Genomic DNA, 15,480 nt, shown 5'->3' with positions numbered 1-15,480 from the left:
CTCGGTTGTCTTCCATCCACATGCTGGTTAAGGAACACCATCAGCTTCTGGTCCTTTGCTGCGACCAACATTAAAAGAGTGCAGCCAGTTTGTAGAAAAACATGCCGATCTTTATTACTGCGAAACATTGAGACAAAATAACTAACTTGTGTTCAGTCCGACGACGCAAACCTCCATTATCACGTTTAAAGCGGGTGACGAAAGAGGAGTAACCCACACGTCTGCTGACAATATAGATTCAGGCAATATTGTTATTATGCTGCATCATCTCTGCAGCGGGTGTTTTTCTTGCTCAGCTGAGTCATCCATTTTAGTGCCACCCCGCCAAACATGGCACCCGCTAGCATGATCCCCCAGACTCTGGTCTTACAGCAGCTGACAGTGAGTAACGACAGTCTATGGGTGAGCTTGTTTCCAACAACGCCCGAGGAGGAGAAGGAGGGGTAGATATATGTGCAGGGCGCCGAGAGAGCGGTGAGGTCGGCGTCGCCTCCAGGTCCAACCCTCTTATCTGACCACACTTGATGGATTGAAATCTCTCGTGTCATCGCTCTCATATACGAGCGGCGGTGAAAAATGTTTTTTTCAAAATCACCTTGTATTAATGTATCAATTCTCTGACCATCTGTCTGTATCTTTTATCAGGGAGACGCGGGAGAGACAGGAGAGCCAGGTCTGCAAGGAGAAGTCGGCCCACCGGTGAGTTATTGTTCTTTCATTCCCAACAGTGGGTTTGAATAACATTGCTTGACTGCTCTGCAACCTTTATACATTGCAGGGTCCAAGAGGGGAGCGAGGTGAGAAGGGAGAGGCTGGTCCCGCCGGTGCTGCTGGACCACCTGGACCTAAAGGCCCCCCTGGAGATGACGGTCCAAAAGGAAGCCCTGTAGGTTTCTCATAATTCCGTTTCTGTATCTCAGCAGTGAGCAAGTGAGCAAGTTAGTTTCTAGGGAAATTAAAAACACATTTAAAAACACACACACAGTTAAGCCTAATGTTCCTCTGAGGTTTATTGGTTTTAATGGAGCAGCAGGACGTAGCCCAAAAATATACTGACTTGCTTAGATAGAAAACGGCAAACAGGTGATGAATGAGTTCAAAGAATAAATTGTCTTTTTCCTCAATGACAGGGCCCAAGTGGTTTCCCTGGTGATCCTGGTCCCCCTGGAGAGCCGGGTCCAGCTGTAGGTGTTCAATTAAACTACTTTTTTGGGGATTTTATTCTTCAAATTTGTTTTCCTTCACAAACAGGGTTTAGACGGACCACCAGGTGACAAGGGAGATGACGGAGAAGCTGGTCAGCCTGTGAGTGCTAACCATTTGCAACCCTCCTCAGCGGCGTGATACACATGGCATTAATGCTGTCATTCTGAATTTAGGGCTCCCCTGGACCCACCGGAGAGTCTGGTCCTTCTGGACCACCAGGAAAGAGAGTGAGTTTAACTTTGAAGAAAAGAAAAAAACTCAAGTTCATGGAGGTCTGTGGGTTTAATGTACCTTTTCAAACCCTCTACAGGGACCACCTGGAGCTGCGGGCCCCGAGGGACGACAAGGAGAGAAGGGAGCCAAGGTGGGTCCCTCTAAGTTGCATTTCAGCTGAGGAGTCGAGCAGGAATGAACTTTGCTTCTATGTTTAAAGGGAGAGTCTGGTTTGGAGGGTCCTCAAGGAAAGACTGGCCCTGTCGGCCCTCAAGGGTCACCTGGCAAGCCTGGTTCTGAAGGACTGAGGGGAATCCCTGGCCCCGTTGTAAGTCTTTCACCGAAAAAGCCTTTTCTCATCAAGTTGTATGTACCACAGGTCGACAGGTAAAAGTGCCATTTCGATTGAGAAATCTAAAAGCACAAAGAGGTATCTTTAATTTCTAGATTTGGTTACATAGAACTCACACCAAAATAGGAAAATAGTTCAAATTATTTCAGACCCAAATGAATAAGATGCACTAATTAATTCATGCACTACAAGAAGAAACAGTTGAAATGAAACCATTATGAGAGGGACTTTAATAAACTTATTATTGAATTCATAATATTTTTTTACACAAGAAACAGGACATTTTGATGACTCACAGTTGGCTTTTACAGTTTTGTTGAATCACTTCCAGATGTCCTAAAATGAATTGATTGAATGCATTCATGTGGCTTTAAATGGCCTTAAAATGTTCTTTTGCTTCCTTCGCAGGGTGAACAAGGTCTACCCGGTGCTCCCGGTCCAGATGGGCCTCCCGGCCCAATGGTCAGTCACCCCTCTCACTGAGTCGAGGTCTAGCTGTGTGTGTGCGATAATCCGCTCTTTGATGTGTCCCACAGGGTCCTCCTGGTCTGCCCGGTCTGAAGGGAGACACTGGTGTCAAAGGAGAAAAGGTGAGCCGGCCAGACCGTGGAGAAAGAGTCAGAATGGATTCTGTTCCTCTGCAGCCCATCCACTCATTATAGTGGCACGAGTGACACGGAGATCAATGTCCAGACTCCTCATGTGAGTTATTGACTGAATTTTCAATGTGTGTGTGTATTGTGTTCTACCCTCAGGGACACCCTGGTCTTATTGGTCTTATCGGACCTGCTGGTGAACCTGGTGAGAAGGGTGACAGGGGGCATCCTGGACCTCCTGGTGCATCTGGTCCCAAAGGAGACAATGTAAGAGATGAAAGGGTGAATGGGAGTGGAGATAAAGATGTTTGTTTGACTTGTATGAAAGATAAAATCTCAGTCAAAATACACATTTTGCCAAAACTTTTAAAGTATAAAGAACTATAATAGGTAAAGTAAAAGTAAAAGAAGTAAAAAAAGAAATAATACATGTAATGATGTGAAGTAAAATACATATCCATGAATATACATATGAATATAAAAAAAATAGATACATTTACTTCCTGGCCAACGTTGGTGACCTGCTTTCCTCTCACCTGCAGGGAATTGCTGGTCCTGCTGGTCAACTTGGTCCCATCGGTCCTCCTGGTTCCCCTGTGAGTGTAACAGGATGGAATGGAATGCAGTAACAGATCCAAACCAAACACTCTTAAACTGAGTTAATGTTGTATCTTTCAGGGTCCTCCTGGTCCTAAAGGAGCTAAAGGCTCAGCGGTAAGTCTTCGCTTATATCTTCCTCTGTCAATGAAAAATGCAGCCATCACTTCTTGGCCTGATTAAGAGATGACAGAAGTTTGAAAAGCCGCTGTTAAAATTTAAACAGCTCCTGAATCACTGCTGCTATTTATAAATGGGCGAAACCACCTCATAAGCTGGAGGCGACGCTGCTGCTGTTTTCTCGGCTCGTAAACAAAACAACTGCGACACAAAAAGTCAAGATGCAAATATTTAATGAGTCAATTTTCCAAAGGGGAGTCAGTCTTTGAGGCGTTGTGAAAGTCCAGCAGTTAAAATCCACAATATAGTCAGTGAAGTGAGACGCAGAGTATCACTTTAATGTCATGTGTTATCGAAGAGTCATAGCAGTAGATCAGTAAAATCCCTGCGAGGTGCTGCAAATATCCTAATATACCATGAATGTTTGTCCAGAAGGACAAAGGTAAATTCAAAATGCAATCATTTGGAGGAATGAAAAACATTAATTTTAATGGAAAAACGTGAAACTCATGAAATTATGTTTTCATTTTAGAAAAATATAAACATGCAAATATATTTATTGACTTTTCTGACAGAATTCTTATAATACATCTACATTAAAAATCAACAAAAAAAGTGATGTAAAATGAACGCCCTAGTGTAAAACAAAAACAAAATACATTTTAAATAAATAACTATTGAATAAATATATGTACTGATCAAATAAGGTTATTTTTTGTAATTAATTTTTGTTTTTTTTCAAATTGTGTTTTCTTGCTGCAGGGTCAAACTGGTCCAAAGGGAGAAACTGGTACACCTGGACAGCCTGGCCCTCCTGTAAGTCAACGCCTCCGGTAACACGCAGTCATCAGATCTGACTCGGCCAAACTGTGACCCCTCCATCACAGGGTCCCCCCGGAGACGTCATCCACCCGCTCCCCATCCAGGGCTCCATGAAGGGCAGGACGCGCCGCAACATCGACGCCAGCCAGATGATGGACGACGCTGCTGTGGACGCCAACTACAAGGACTATGACGACGGCATGGAGGAAATCTTCGGCTCCCTCAACTCCCTGAAGCTGGAGATCGAGCAGATGAAGCACCCACTGGGCACACAGGCCAACCCCGCCCGGACCTGCAAGGACCTGCAGCTCTGCCACCCCGACTTCCCCGATGGTGAGTCACTCTGTCTCGATTGGACACCCTTTTACTGACCTGGTGTGTGTGTGTGTGTGTGCCAGTGGCAGTCTGTCTGGATGTCCTGTGATGGACTGGCACTTCTGTCCTCTTTCACCTGATCCGCTAGGATCAACTCCAAATGACTGAATTGCCTGAAAGTACCTTTTTCTCTCCCTAAAGTTGCGACTTGTCATACAGAATTCAGAATTCAACCTGGGTCTTTGGAACAGATGGATGTAACTCTGCTGTTGCTCTATAGTTCTCTTCCTGGCACTAACCTTTGTGATTAAAAATGTCAAGCTACAATTTCATGTCCTCTACTTTCCCAGCTAGTTAGACTGAATAGACCCTCACTGGTAACCCAAGAGACGCAGCTTATTTTGCTACCTGTTAGCAACTTGCTTCTCAGAGAGCTGTTTAAAACAATATGAACTTCAATTATGCATTCACCTTCTGGTTATTCCCTTCTACATGGATGCATTAGTCTGGAATCTATTTCTCTCTCAGAGGTGAGAGACACCCCAGAAGAAGGGGTGGAAGAAGAATATCTATATATATATATATATACTTGATTCTGCAATATTGTGTTGATATTCTTGCTGGTATATCGCAGTACTTCATTGTGTCATATTGTCCTGATACTTTCAGTTGCCTGTATTCAATACATAGTGGGATACACTCCTGCATTTGTGCCATGTTTAATGCGGAATTTAACTGAAAGTCTAACTGGACTGATGTCATAACAATATTATCGTACTGCATTATCCGCTGTAAAATGGTGGTTCTTATGACAATATATTGCTGGATTTACAATATCGCAATATATCGGGATACGTATTGTATCACAAGATACCTGCCAATACACAGCCCTGCCAGAAGGGGACGTTTCCATGTCAGGAAGTGTAGACTGTTCACGCTCCTGTTTTGTTTGCCATGTGGGAGCAAACCTGAGTGCATCAATTATGACACATATATGTTGCTACATGTAAAATGAAGACTGAATATTCTGAGATTTTCTTGATGGTAACTCTCATTCGTGAAAATGAAAATACTAAAAAAGCAAAACTGAAATGAAAAGGGGTTACGGAAACATGAAATAAAATCTCAAACTGAAACACTGACGGGAGTGATGGAAGACAAACAAACCGGTGAGTCGTAGATTTTGGGTGGAGCTGTGTGAAGTGCTGCTCTCATCAGACCTGCAGTCGTGTTGATTTGTTCCTGTGGTCCTCAGGCGAGTACTGGATTGATCCCAACCAGGGCTGCTCCCGGGACTCCTTCAAGGTTTACTGCAACTTCACAGCAGGCGGCGAGAGCTGCATCTTCCCTGATAAGAAATCTGAAGGGGTGAGTCTGGGGGAACGTAAACACACACTCTCCAACACTGAGTCACTGCAACATGTTGCTCCCTGCTCGCCTCAGTGGTTTAGTTCACCTCAGTGGTATTTCCTGTTTCCTGTTTTCTTCTCTGACCACTACATCCCCAACCTGCAGATGAAACATGTGCTACTTAACCTGCACAACAATCAACAACTCAACTCCATCTGTAACTTGCATATGCAACAATATCTAACAATATAATTCTCAAATTTGGCACCATGATTTTAACAGCGGTCAGTTCTTACCATGAAACTCACTCCAGTCTCTGGCTACAGTCTCAAATGTATCAATAACTAGCCAAATGCATGACCTCACTTTTGACCCGTGTGAGCTGCCATAGCTCACACTTCTCAGTCCTGAAATGATGCAGTGGACGGAAGTCTCTTACGTATGGTTGGAAATCCATATCCTTCTGAATTCTGTCCTCAAACTCGTCTCTAAATCTACACTCAGATGCATGTCTGCTTCAAGTTTGCGAAACAATACATCATTATTAAGGTATAATTGCTTTTGTATAAAATGTATATCCCTTTATGTACCCGGTTCATGTTTTCAGGGGGTTGGTCTCTATTCGCTTCTTGCACAGGCTGTGTATTTTTAGGTTGGACAAGTCCCCCTTATTTTCTGTTGTAGAATTCCATAGCATGCTAACATGCCATGCTATAAATATATATATATATATATATATATAGCCTAAAACATAGTGAAGTCACATCTGATGAGCCTTAAATGGTTAAAGCCTTTGAGCTGATAGAAAGAACAGAACAGAAAGCACATTTCAGTGGTGCATTACAGCTGTGTGCGTTTGATTGAAGGGCTTTATTATCAGGGAGGTGACGCATTGGTGAGTATCTCCACTTTCGACTGGCTCTGAGCGAATATATTCTGTATGGATTCTGTCACCCGTCACCCCCCACGGGCCTCAGAGGAGATGAAGTTTGCCTAAGCTGAGAATAATGAAGCAGCGGGTCAGCGGTGATCCACGGCTCTCATTTGTGGCACAGCTGGAAAGAAGAAGTCTGCTGTAGTTAAGTCTAAAAATACTCCCCGATATTAGACCTGGCCCAAGAAGTCTCTTCCATCATCCGCAGGATGATGGATATTTCGCTTCATCACCATTCATGAGTCAGGCGGGCGCCGGGTTGTCGGACGTGGTTTAATTAAAACTGTTAATCGGTGATGAAGATGCAGCTTCACTAATGTTCACCAGAGGCGACATTAGTGCAGGGAGATATGACTATTGTCCTATTGAAATTGCACTGTCAGGAAGAAGGCCAGATGGTTCCGACATGTGGAGGGGACCAAGAGCTTAGGCCGTCAGAGAAGAGGAAAGGAGGGAGGATTGGAGGACTAGATGGCTGCTTGTGACAAGCAATTGAAAGACATTTTACCTGGCTGATTTATTTTTTTATTTTTTTACCCACCATGAATGTGTGTGTCACAAAGTGACAGCAGAACTAACGTCAATCCTCAAGTCCCACCCAGGTGCAGGTCTGCGGACGGATGTCCACGAGCTCACGCTGTTTCTCTTTCACTCATATTTCCCCTGTGTTGATCGCGCCTCTAGGCCAGGCTCACGTCCTGGGCAAAGGAGAATCCCGGCTCCTGGTTCAGTGAATTCAAACGTGGTAAACTGGTAAGCCTGCGTCACATCCCCGACCCCTTTCCATGAACGCCTCTCATGTTTTTACAGAGCAAAATGGCAAAATGGCCCAAAGACTCGCCGGGCACTTGGTTTAGTCACTTCAAGAGAGGTTCCCTGGTAAGTGCGGTCGCAGAGTCCTCGCTGCGGCGGGGACTGTGTGCCCGAGGCGCTCTGCATGCTCCTCTAAGTATGTGTTTAAAAAGCACCGGACGACTGTGGAGCATGACTGCACTCACATTTGGTTCAGACACGACGATGCTCTTGAGGAGGAGGTGGGGGGCTTGAAAGAAGCAAACAGTCTTTACACAACCAACGCTAACACCAACATGATGTAACAGCCAAAATCCATTCATCTTATTGTCTCCACCAACATGGAGACTCTTAAGTGTAAGGTAAGAAAAACGAAAAACCAAGTAGCAACTGGCAGTTGCCTCTGTTGTGTAAAGATGTTGCTGTGTTCATTCCTGCCTCACTCACTCACTAATGTGTCAGAGTCATGTGATGATTTTCCAAAAGTGCAGTTTTAATACATCCCTTTTTTCCACGGCAAATAATCTTTTCTTGTTAAGATGGCCTTATAAATAATAACGTTTCATCTGACTTTTCTGTCGAATCATTGTTTGTCCTCAGCAGGCCGTCTTTTTAAAGTCATCTTTTTTTTTTGTTTAGCATCACACATTTTCTTTTGATTTATTCACCCCCCAACACACAATATTTATATCTAATCAGGAAATGCATCATTTTTTTTGGAATTGTTGTGTCATTACTCATCACACACACACACACACACACACACACACACACACACACACATATATATATATATATACACATATAGGAGCCAACATTAAACCAGCTAGCACGGCAACAACCCGTCTGTCAGAGAGAATATCTGCTTTCATCATGTGACTCTGACACTGTTGTACCCTCCTACAAAAGAGCATCAAAGGACTGTGCGCCGAAACCCTTCTGACTCAGAAAGCATCAATGTCAGAATTAATCTAAAGACAAAGTGACAAACGCAAGTAAGAAGGAAGAAAATGAAATCTCTTTCCTCCTACCAGATTGTTTACATTTGAGCAAATTCAGTCAGCCCTCTTTCCTCGGGAGTCTGTCAGCGAGTCTCCTCGGCTGCGCGCAGGTTGGCGGCGGCTCTCTTAAACGCGTCTTGATTAGATGTGCCAGTCTGAGTCAGTTGGGTCAGGCGCTCAGTCGGGGACCCCAGGGGCTTCTGGGAAGCCCGGTCACTGCTGACTTGCGGCTGTGATGATAAAGAGGTAATGTTTCTCTGATGACAGCGGCTGGATCCACACGCAGGGACGAGCGCCGACACTGAAACTGCACAAGTCTTTTTAAGTCAGGCAGACTGTGGTCTGCTTTGAAAATCTAAAATATGTTTCACCCAGAGATTTGAGAGTTGGAACACCACTGTTTGATGCTGCTTGAATGCTCATCCGTTTTAACCATTATAAGCTTCCTCACACCGTATCAGTGACCCTGTATTCAACCTCCGATTGGGTGTTCCATGCTGATTTGAGCCTGGAGACACAGACCACTGTACGTAATAGTCATGGACTATATTAGCTGTATCTGTATATATGCTTACCCCACTAGTCATAATAGTATGGCTGTTTATTACTGATGAAAAAAAAGTTAAAAACGAATAAATACTCTCCTTTTCACAAGAATGGTTGTACAACATTTCAGTAACACTCTAGTCAAATGCTAAAATCCAGTGATGGTGCAGTGAAGTGTCGGCGCTCTGCGTGACTGCATGTGCATGCGAGCGAGGTGTGTGACTGCGGGAGTGAGTCAAAGTTGGGGTGGACTCGCCACAGACTCGCCCCTGCTCCTCCGAAAAGCTGCATGGACTGAAAAGCTGCATGAGCTTGACTAAGTTTGTCTGGAAGGCAAAGAGACTATGTGGCGCTAATGGACTCCTGATGGTTGGTATGCAAGAAGGTGGCGGACATTTCAACGTCCGCTTCCTCGGAGGATTGGGAATAAAGAAGCTCTGCCGCGTGTCCCAGGAAAAGACGCTGAATCCTGAGCTAATGACGGGTTAATTCACGAGCAATCAACACCTCATCAGTGCGGCACATTTCCTGCTGAGAGAATTTGATTTCCAGTACTTTTAGCCTCATTTGTGTTCATTGGTGTTTTACATCATTTTATAATTGAGGCTGAAATGAGCGGCAGTTAAGCTACTTCCTTCAAACATGTCCTCCAATTCATTTGGATGAGGATTGAAGAACGGAATGCATGTTTTTATTTGGTGTTTGAGAATGTGTCAACAGCCTCCAGCATCAGGGTCTTGACCCAGTTCTAGTCTTGTGCTTATCCCTCCTCACGTCCAACTCAGTTTCACTCCGTCCATCCAGCAGGAAGTGGTCACATGACAAAAGGAGTCTGTGACAGACTGGACCCTGGGAACAGTTGCCATCACATTTTCACTACCAAGACAAGGCAATGTCCCCCATGGCTGTATGGCACAGGGTTGCGTTTAAGGCAGCACATTTCTTTCATTAACCTGAATACAGAAGAATTTCCACTCAGTCCATTCTCTGCTTTGGACACCCACTTTTAAGTTGAACTTCAAGGGGAAATGATTTCTTGCTTTGAGCATTTACCATCGCACACTTAAGCCTGAGACCTTGTTAATGTTCATAACACCTCTTAACCTTGATCATAGCCGCAACTGCAGAAGACATCCATTGTAGTTTTTCTGTGTGCCATTTTCTTTGAGTACACAAGATCAACGAGGCTAGACAAGGTGCTGCGTTTTAGCGGTGGAATCAAAAGGCAATGGCACCAGGACAGATGCTCTTCTGTCCAGACCGATACGCTTGTTTTTAGGTCAGAAACCGAATCAATATCTCGGTGCTTACGGAAGCAAATAACCGGCATTAGGCCGATATTCTGGGCCGATATTTGTCTGTTGGATTTGCCTTTGGTATCTAGAAAATTACATTGTGGAGTAAAAAAAATAGACAGAATGTGTTCTTATAGAGAATGGTTTTATTGCTTATTTTGAATAGACAGACTGACTTGCACTTGACAAACAAGTCAATAACCCTTACGAATAACATGTAATACAGTAAGTGGCCTTGCCAAAAGATTAAGGGAGCAAGGTAGATATAAATCTATCTCTGATGAAAACAAAAACATTGAAAAAAGGAAGTAAATTTCACTTCCACTTTTCCAAAGGCATGAAAAAGTGACAGGCTATATTCTTAACACAAGAGGGCACAATTGGACCGAAATTGGCAGGGGCCGATATGATGGAGGGAAGTGAAAAATATCCCAAGAACAACCGACAAATCGTTCGACTGCCAGTCCAACTATGACTTCACTGCTCCTCATGCTTGCACCTGTGAGTGCATGACTTAGTCACATCTGTGCCACTCTGTTGCATTCTTATACTCAGTTTTCTTTCAGCAGGAAATTGTTGACTTGTTTTACCATTTTGAGGTGCATAATCGGTTAGTGTTTAGTGTAGCGATAGAACTCAATATGTACCCCTGTTGTGGTGTTCCGTGTCACTTTTTTGGTCAGGACACTCAACGGCATCGTCTTCTCTTGCAGCTGTCGTATGTGGATGCCGAGGCCAGTCCCATCGGTGTGGTCCAGATGACTTTCCTGCGACTCCTGAGCGCCACTGCCAGACAAAACGTGACATACAACTGCTACCAGTCGGTGGCCTGGCACGACCAGGATCAGGACAACTATGACAAAGCTATGCGCTTCCTGGGTTCCAATGATGAGGAGATGTCTTACGATAACAACCCCTACATCCATGCAATCGTGGACGGTTGTGCGGTAAGTCCGACTTGGTCGTCTAATGAACCTGTCCTTGACTCAGCTGATCTGAACTCGCATTCAGAGACTCAACATTTTTTTCCCCTAAAACTTTAGTGATAGAAGTTGTCAAAGTTGGACCTTATCCTCAAGTCAGGATTGGGCAGTTATCCTTTGGTCCACCTACATACACCATCTCCCCTTCCTCACATAAAGAATCCAACCCTCGCTGACTAGACACTGTTGGAGACCGAAGACATGGAGAAGCCTCTTCTAGAAGAGGGTAACCCTCACTCAGGAGAGAGGCAATGTCCTCTAGGATGCCACCTCTTCCTTTGTGTGTCTTCTAGATGTAGACCCGGTTGTGGGCTAATAGTGACACTCTGGATGGGTTGAAGCAAGTTTGAAAACTGAATGTGCTTCGATTCCAGCCAGTAGCAAGTGAAGTGAGTGAACCTGGGTCCTTTATGGCGTCGGCACGTTCTCCCTGTGCCTACATTGGTTTCATCTTGGGACTTGAATTAGCTCCTCCCGCCATTCCAAAGCCAACAGAGTTTGATTTGAGCCTCTTTATTGTCTGTTGCCATCGATTCTAGCGCTGACTTAACCAGGGTTTTCCCTGCCTCTCTCCTGGGGTGTCTGGGATAGACCCAATCAATGAACATTGACTTGTGGAGTCAAATTTGCTCCAATATCGGCGACTTATGTTTATGAGGTGGCGTCTTGTGTGAAGCTAGTCCTCAATTGTTCCATCGATTTGTATTGGGTGACTCGCTAAATAAGCCAGTGTAAAACATGATTGTTTGGGAGTCATATACTCTTTGTTCTGAGCATTTGATCAATCTCTGTGATGTCTTGGAGCCGAACTCATCCACCATCTCTCTCCCCCGCAGACGAAAAAGGGCTATGAAAAGACAGTACTGGAGATCAACACGCCAAAGGTGGAGCAGGTCCCGCTCGTGGACATCATGTTCAACGACTTCGGCGGTCCCACGCAGAAGTTCGGATTCGAAGTGGGCCCCGTCTGTTTCGTCGGCTAAGACTGAAAAAGACACAAAAAAAAGACAAAAAGACAACAAAAAACATATTTTATTTTCTCTAAAAAAAAAAAGTCAAGCAATTGAAACAGAATTCTATTTGTATAAAAACGTTTTTTGATTCAATCCAAGTAACTTTCGGAATAATAAATTCTAGACCTGGAAACCTGGGTGTGCCTTCTCCATCACATGCAAGTTTTGAAACTGCCTCGTCACACACTTGCACACACACACACATGCGTTTGGTTACATCACCGGTGACGACCAAGGACTCTTCTGATTGGCTCTTTAACCGCTTCTCCCTCGTTGGTTCGCCAATGCTTTGTTTGTGCATAATTGTCTCCCGCCGCTCTCCTGGAGCGGCTCTTTTATATATATATAAATATATATATAAATATTTTAATTGTTTGTAAGTACATTCTGTATATTTTATTTTCTTCTTCCTGGTTATTTGTTTGCTTCTGGCTTCAAAACGTGCATGTGACTTTAGAGACACAGGGAAATTCAACCAGATCTGCCGTGTAAATCGAGAAAAGAGCGAGTCCCTCGCTGTGGAGCACACCGTGTTGTAATTTAAGAATGGAAGTAAAAGCTCTGTGATATTATATAATATGATACAAACATTCCTCCTGGTGTGCTTTCGAGCGGTGGCGAGTATTAACTTAAAATAGATTTTAATATTTTCTTTGCTGTCCGGCGATGCGATGGGAGTCACACGAGGAAATAGGTGCTATTTTCTCTCCTCCGTGGTGCTACGTACTCTCCTGTCGGAATCGTGATACCCCGCCTATCCCTTGCTCCCTTTTTTGCATGTTCACAGCCAAAGACACGAGAACCAAAGAAAAGGGGGAGGGGCTTATCTCAAATCTATTTTTTTACCATTTTGTGGATGTAATCAGACAAAAGTTGCTTGCTGGTCTTTGTTTCTCCCACTCTTTGCTTTATGACCACTAGTATCAACCACCGACGGCGTAGCTTAGCTCCATCATTAAACCATATGTGACTTGAACCATTTCTGCTTGTACCTTCCCTCCCGACAATTACTCTCAATAAAAACCAGAAAGGACAAGTATCTTTGTGTGTGTACATTTCCAAATTTGATGGTGCCATTGTTTTGTGTTATTGTTTGTTGTCTGTATGTTAATTCTCCCAATCAAGACCAACCTGTGTACGGATGCGAGGACAGATGCTATTACATGGTTTTCATGTCAATAAATTCAAGTTTACTGTGGCCTTCCACTCTTGTATGTCTTTTGACGCATTAAAACTTTTCTCTATGCATGAAATTGTAACGTTTTTTTCTCGCGTCGCGGCTCGCCGAGGGACAACGGCGAAGCGTCGTTCCTGCTCCGAAAAAGAATGTTGTTTACAGGTAGCTGGTTTAAAGAAATGTTTGGCACAGCCTTTGGCTGATGAAATGGGAGAGAAAAGCCAAAGCCCTGCAGGTGGAGCAGCATCAGGAGCGAGTCTGATGTCCGTGAGGAATCATGATTTGAGCCTTTCAAACGCTCCATTCTTCCGCTGTCATCCTCTTATCCGAGGTGTTGAGTTGTAGTAAAGTGACTTCCCTCTCTCCGGTCTCTGTGGGAAGACCGTCGTGTTTCCAGGTCAAGTGAGATGAACAACCTCTCCGGCATCTCCTGACTCCCAGGTGGATATGAACATCTCCCCTGTCCATCCAGACAAGGGAGTGTGGCTCTTCCCCCAGTCTCTCCTGGCTGACTGAGCTTCTACCTCTAGATACTGTATATCTATATCCCAGACACCCTGCACTGAACACAGAAGGTAAGAGTTGCAACTATTCGACTGGTGAAATTACTTTTCTCACTCTAGCAAAAAATGACGAGCAGGAGATCAACTGAAAGCCAGGCGGACGGAAGAGTGCGCGGTGAAGGCGGAGGGTGTGCGTGTGGGCAGCATGCTGAGAAGGTGTCGAAGGCACGAAGAAGGACTCGTAGGTTGAAAGTTGGCTCTGAAAAGTGAAGAAGAGTGTGAAGCTCCGGGCGGAAGGAGCAAATCTTCTCTTGAGATTTGACCAGGTCAGACTCCGACTCAGTGGGAGAAGTCAACGCTTCTAAATCGCTGATGAGATGAAGCCAAATTCACCGTATCCATGATGTAACTTCTCTGCTGCGAATAGAGAGGTGTTTTTTTTTTACCTCTTGACCACCGTTGACCTGATTTAAACAGGAGCTACCTTGACGACAATCATATTACTGAGCTCTTCCCAGTAACTGCAAAAAACAAATTGACAAATATAGTTTTTTTATTTCTTTATTTACTCATAGTATAATTTTACATTGTTGTTTTTTTTTTTGCTTTATTCATCCAAGTAATTCTTGATTTTGACAATATTCTTTTTTCTGTCGTCCTCTCCCTGTTCTTCTCTTCTCTTCTCTTCTCTTCTCTTCTCTTCTCTTCTCTTCTCTTCTCCTCTCTTCTCTTCTCCTCTCTTCTCTTCTCCTCTCCTCTCCTCTCTTCTCTTCTCTTCTCTTCTCTTCTCTTCTCTTCTCTTCTCTTCTCTTCTCTTCTCTTCTCTTCTCCTCTCTTCTCTTCTCTTCTCCTCTCCTCTCCTCTCTTCTCCTCTCCTCTCCTCTCTTCTCTTCTCTTCTGTTCTCTTCTCTTCTCTTCTCTTCTCTTCTCTTCTCTTCTCTTCTCTTCTCCTCTCTTCTCTTCTCCTCTCCTCTCTTCTCTTCTCTTCTCTTCTCTTCTCTTCTCTTCTCTTCTCTTCTCTTCTCTTCTCTTCTCTTCTCTTCTCTTCTCTTCTCTCCTCTTCTTCATTTCTTTACTTTTCCCCTCCGGAATCTTATTTGTGACAGTGCTGCTTGTCCATATTCTCATTTATTTTATTTTTTCTCGTTCAGTTTTTTTTTTTCAAATCAAATTTCACATGGCTTTTCTATCGCTGACCATGTTGAAAAGTCTTGAGATTCATTGGTTTTCCCATTCATCTTTTGCAACTTATCCTGCCACCTGTTTTTACAGCATATCCTTTAATAATTATTTTTACCTTTTTTTCTTTTTTTTCTGATCTTTTAATCTTCTCCAATGTCTTTAAAAAAAGAGAGAGATTTTGCTCGCGCGCTGAGACTAGACAGGTTCACTTCAGGACACATCACCTCTGCGGTCAATCAAGAGTGTGTTTTGGTCGTCCTGATCGCCTCCTCCATCTTGACTTCAACATCAATTAAAGTGACCTCTCCTCAGGCTCGTGGGGAAAATTAATGTGACGATATACGACACGGCCGTTACCGCGTCTTGTTGGCAGTGGCGGTGATTAAACATCTTGCGGAACGACTTAATTTAATCCACGAGACGGATTAAAATGAACTCATAAAAAAGGCCCTCATCCCATCTGACGTCTTTATTGGTGAAGAG

At 44.0% G+C, this 15,480-nt stretch overlaps 1 protein-coding gene across 3 annotated transcripts in view; it reads left to right on the top strand.

The window, feature by feature from the left end:
- col5a1 (procollagen, type V, alpha 1) overlaps positions 1-13,395 on the top strand; it is a 77,524-nt gene extending 64,129 nt beyond the window's left edge. Inside the window, exons 49-66 of one of the 3 annotated variants that reach the window (XM_053856836.1) lie at positions 646-699; positions 779-886; positions 1,131-1,184; positions 1,252-1,305; positions 1,380-1,433; positions 1,517-1,570; positions 1,640-1,747; positions 2,180-2,233; positions 2,308-2,361; positions 2,527-2,634; positions 2,910-2,963; positions 3,046-3,081; positions 3,847-3,900; positions 3,972-4,239; positions 5,477-5,589; positions 7,316-7,384; positions 10,853-11,086; positions 11,959-13,395. In XM_053856836.1, the coding sequence (XP_053712811.1) occupies positions 646-699; positions 779-886; positions 1,131-1,184; positions 1,252-1,305; positions 1,380-1,433; positions 1,517-1,570; positions 1,640-1,747; positions 2,180-2,233; positions 2,308-2,361; positions 2,527-2,634; positions 2,910-2,963; positions 3,046-3,081; positions 3,847-3,900; positions 3,972-4,239; positions 5,477-5,589; positions 7,316-7,384; positions 10,853-11,086; positions 11,959-12,105 (1,677 nt within the window). In that variant the 3' untranslated portion in view covers positions 12,106-13,395. Of the gene's footprint in view, positions 1-645; positions 700-778; positions 887-1,130; positions 1,185-1,251; positions 1,306-1,379; positions 1,434-1,516; positions 1,571-1,639; positions 1,748-2,179; positions 2,234-2,307; positions 2,362-2,526; positions 2,635-2,909; positions 2,964-3,045; positions 3,082-3,846; positions 3,901-3,971; positions 4,240-5,476; positions 5,590-7,189; positions 7,259-7,315; positions 7,385-10,852; positions 11,087-11,958 lie in introns of all 3 variants that reach the window. The other 2 variants (XM_053856828.1, XM_053856844.1) reach the window with 2 other exon arrangements.
- Positions 13,396-15,480: the final 2,085 nt, after the last annotated feature.

The sequence above is a fragment of the Synchiropus splendidus genome, chromosome 1, assembly GCF_027744825.2.
Source record: "Synchiropus splendidus isolate RoL2022-P1 chromosome 1, RoL_Sspl_1.0, whole genome shotgun sequence".
NCBI lineage: Eukaryota > Metazoa > Chordata > Actinopteri > Syngnathiformes > Callionymidae > Synchiropus > Synchiropus splendidus.
This window is presented reverse-complemented; position numbering and strand designations above follow the sequence as displayed.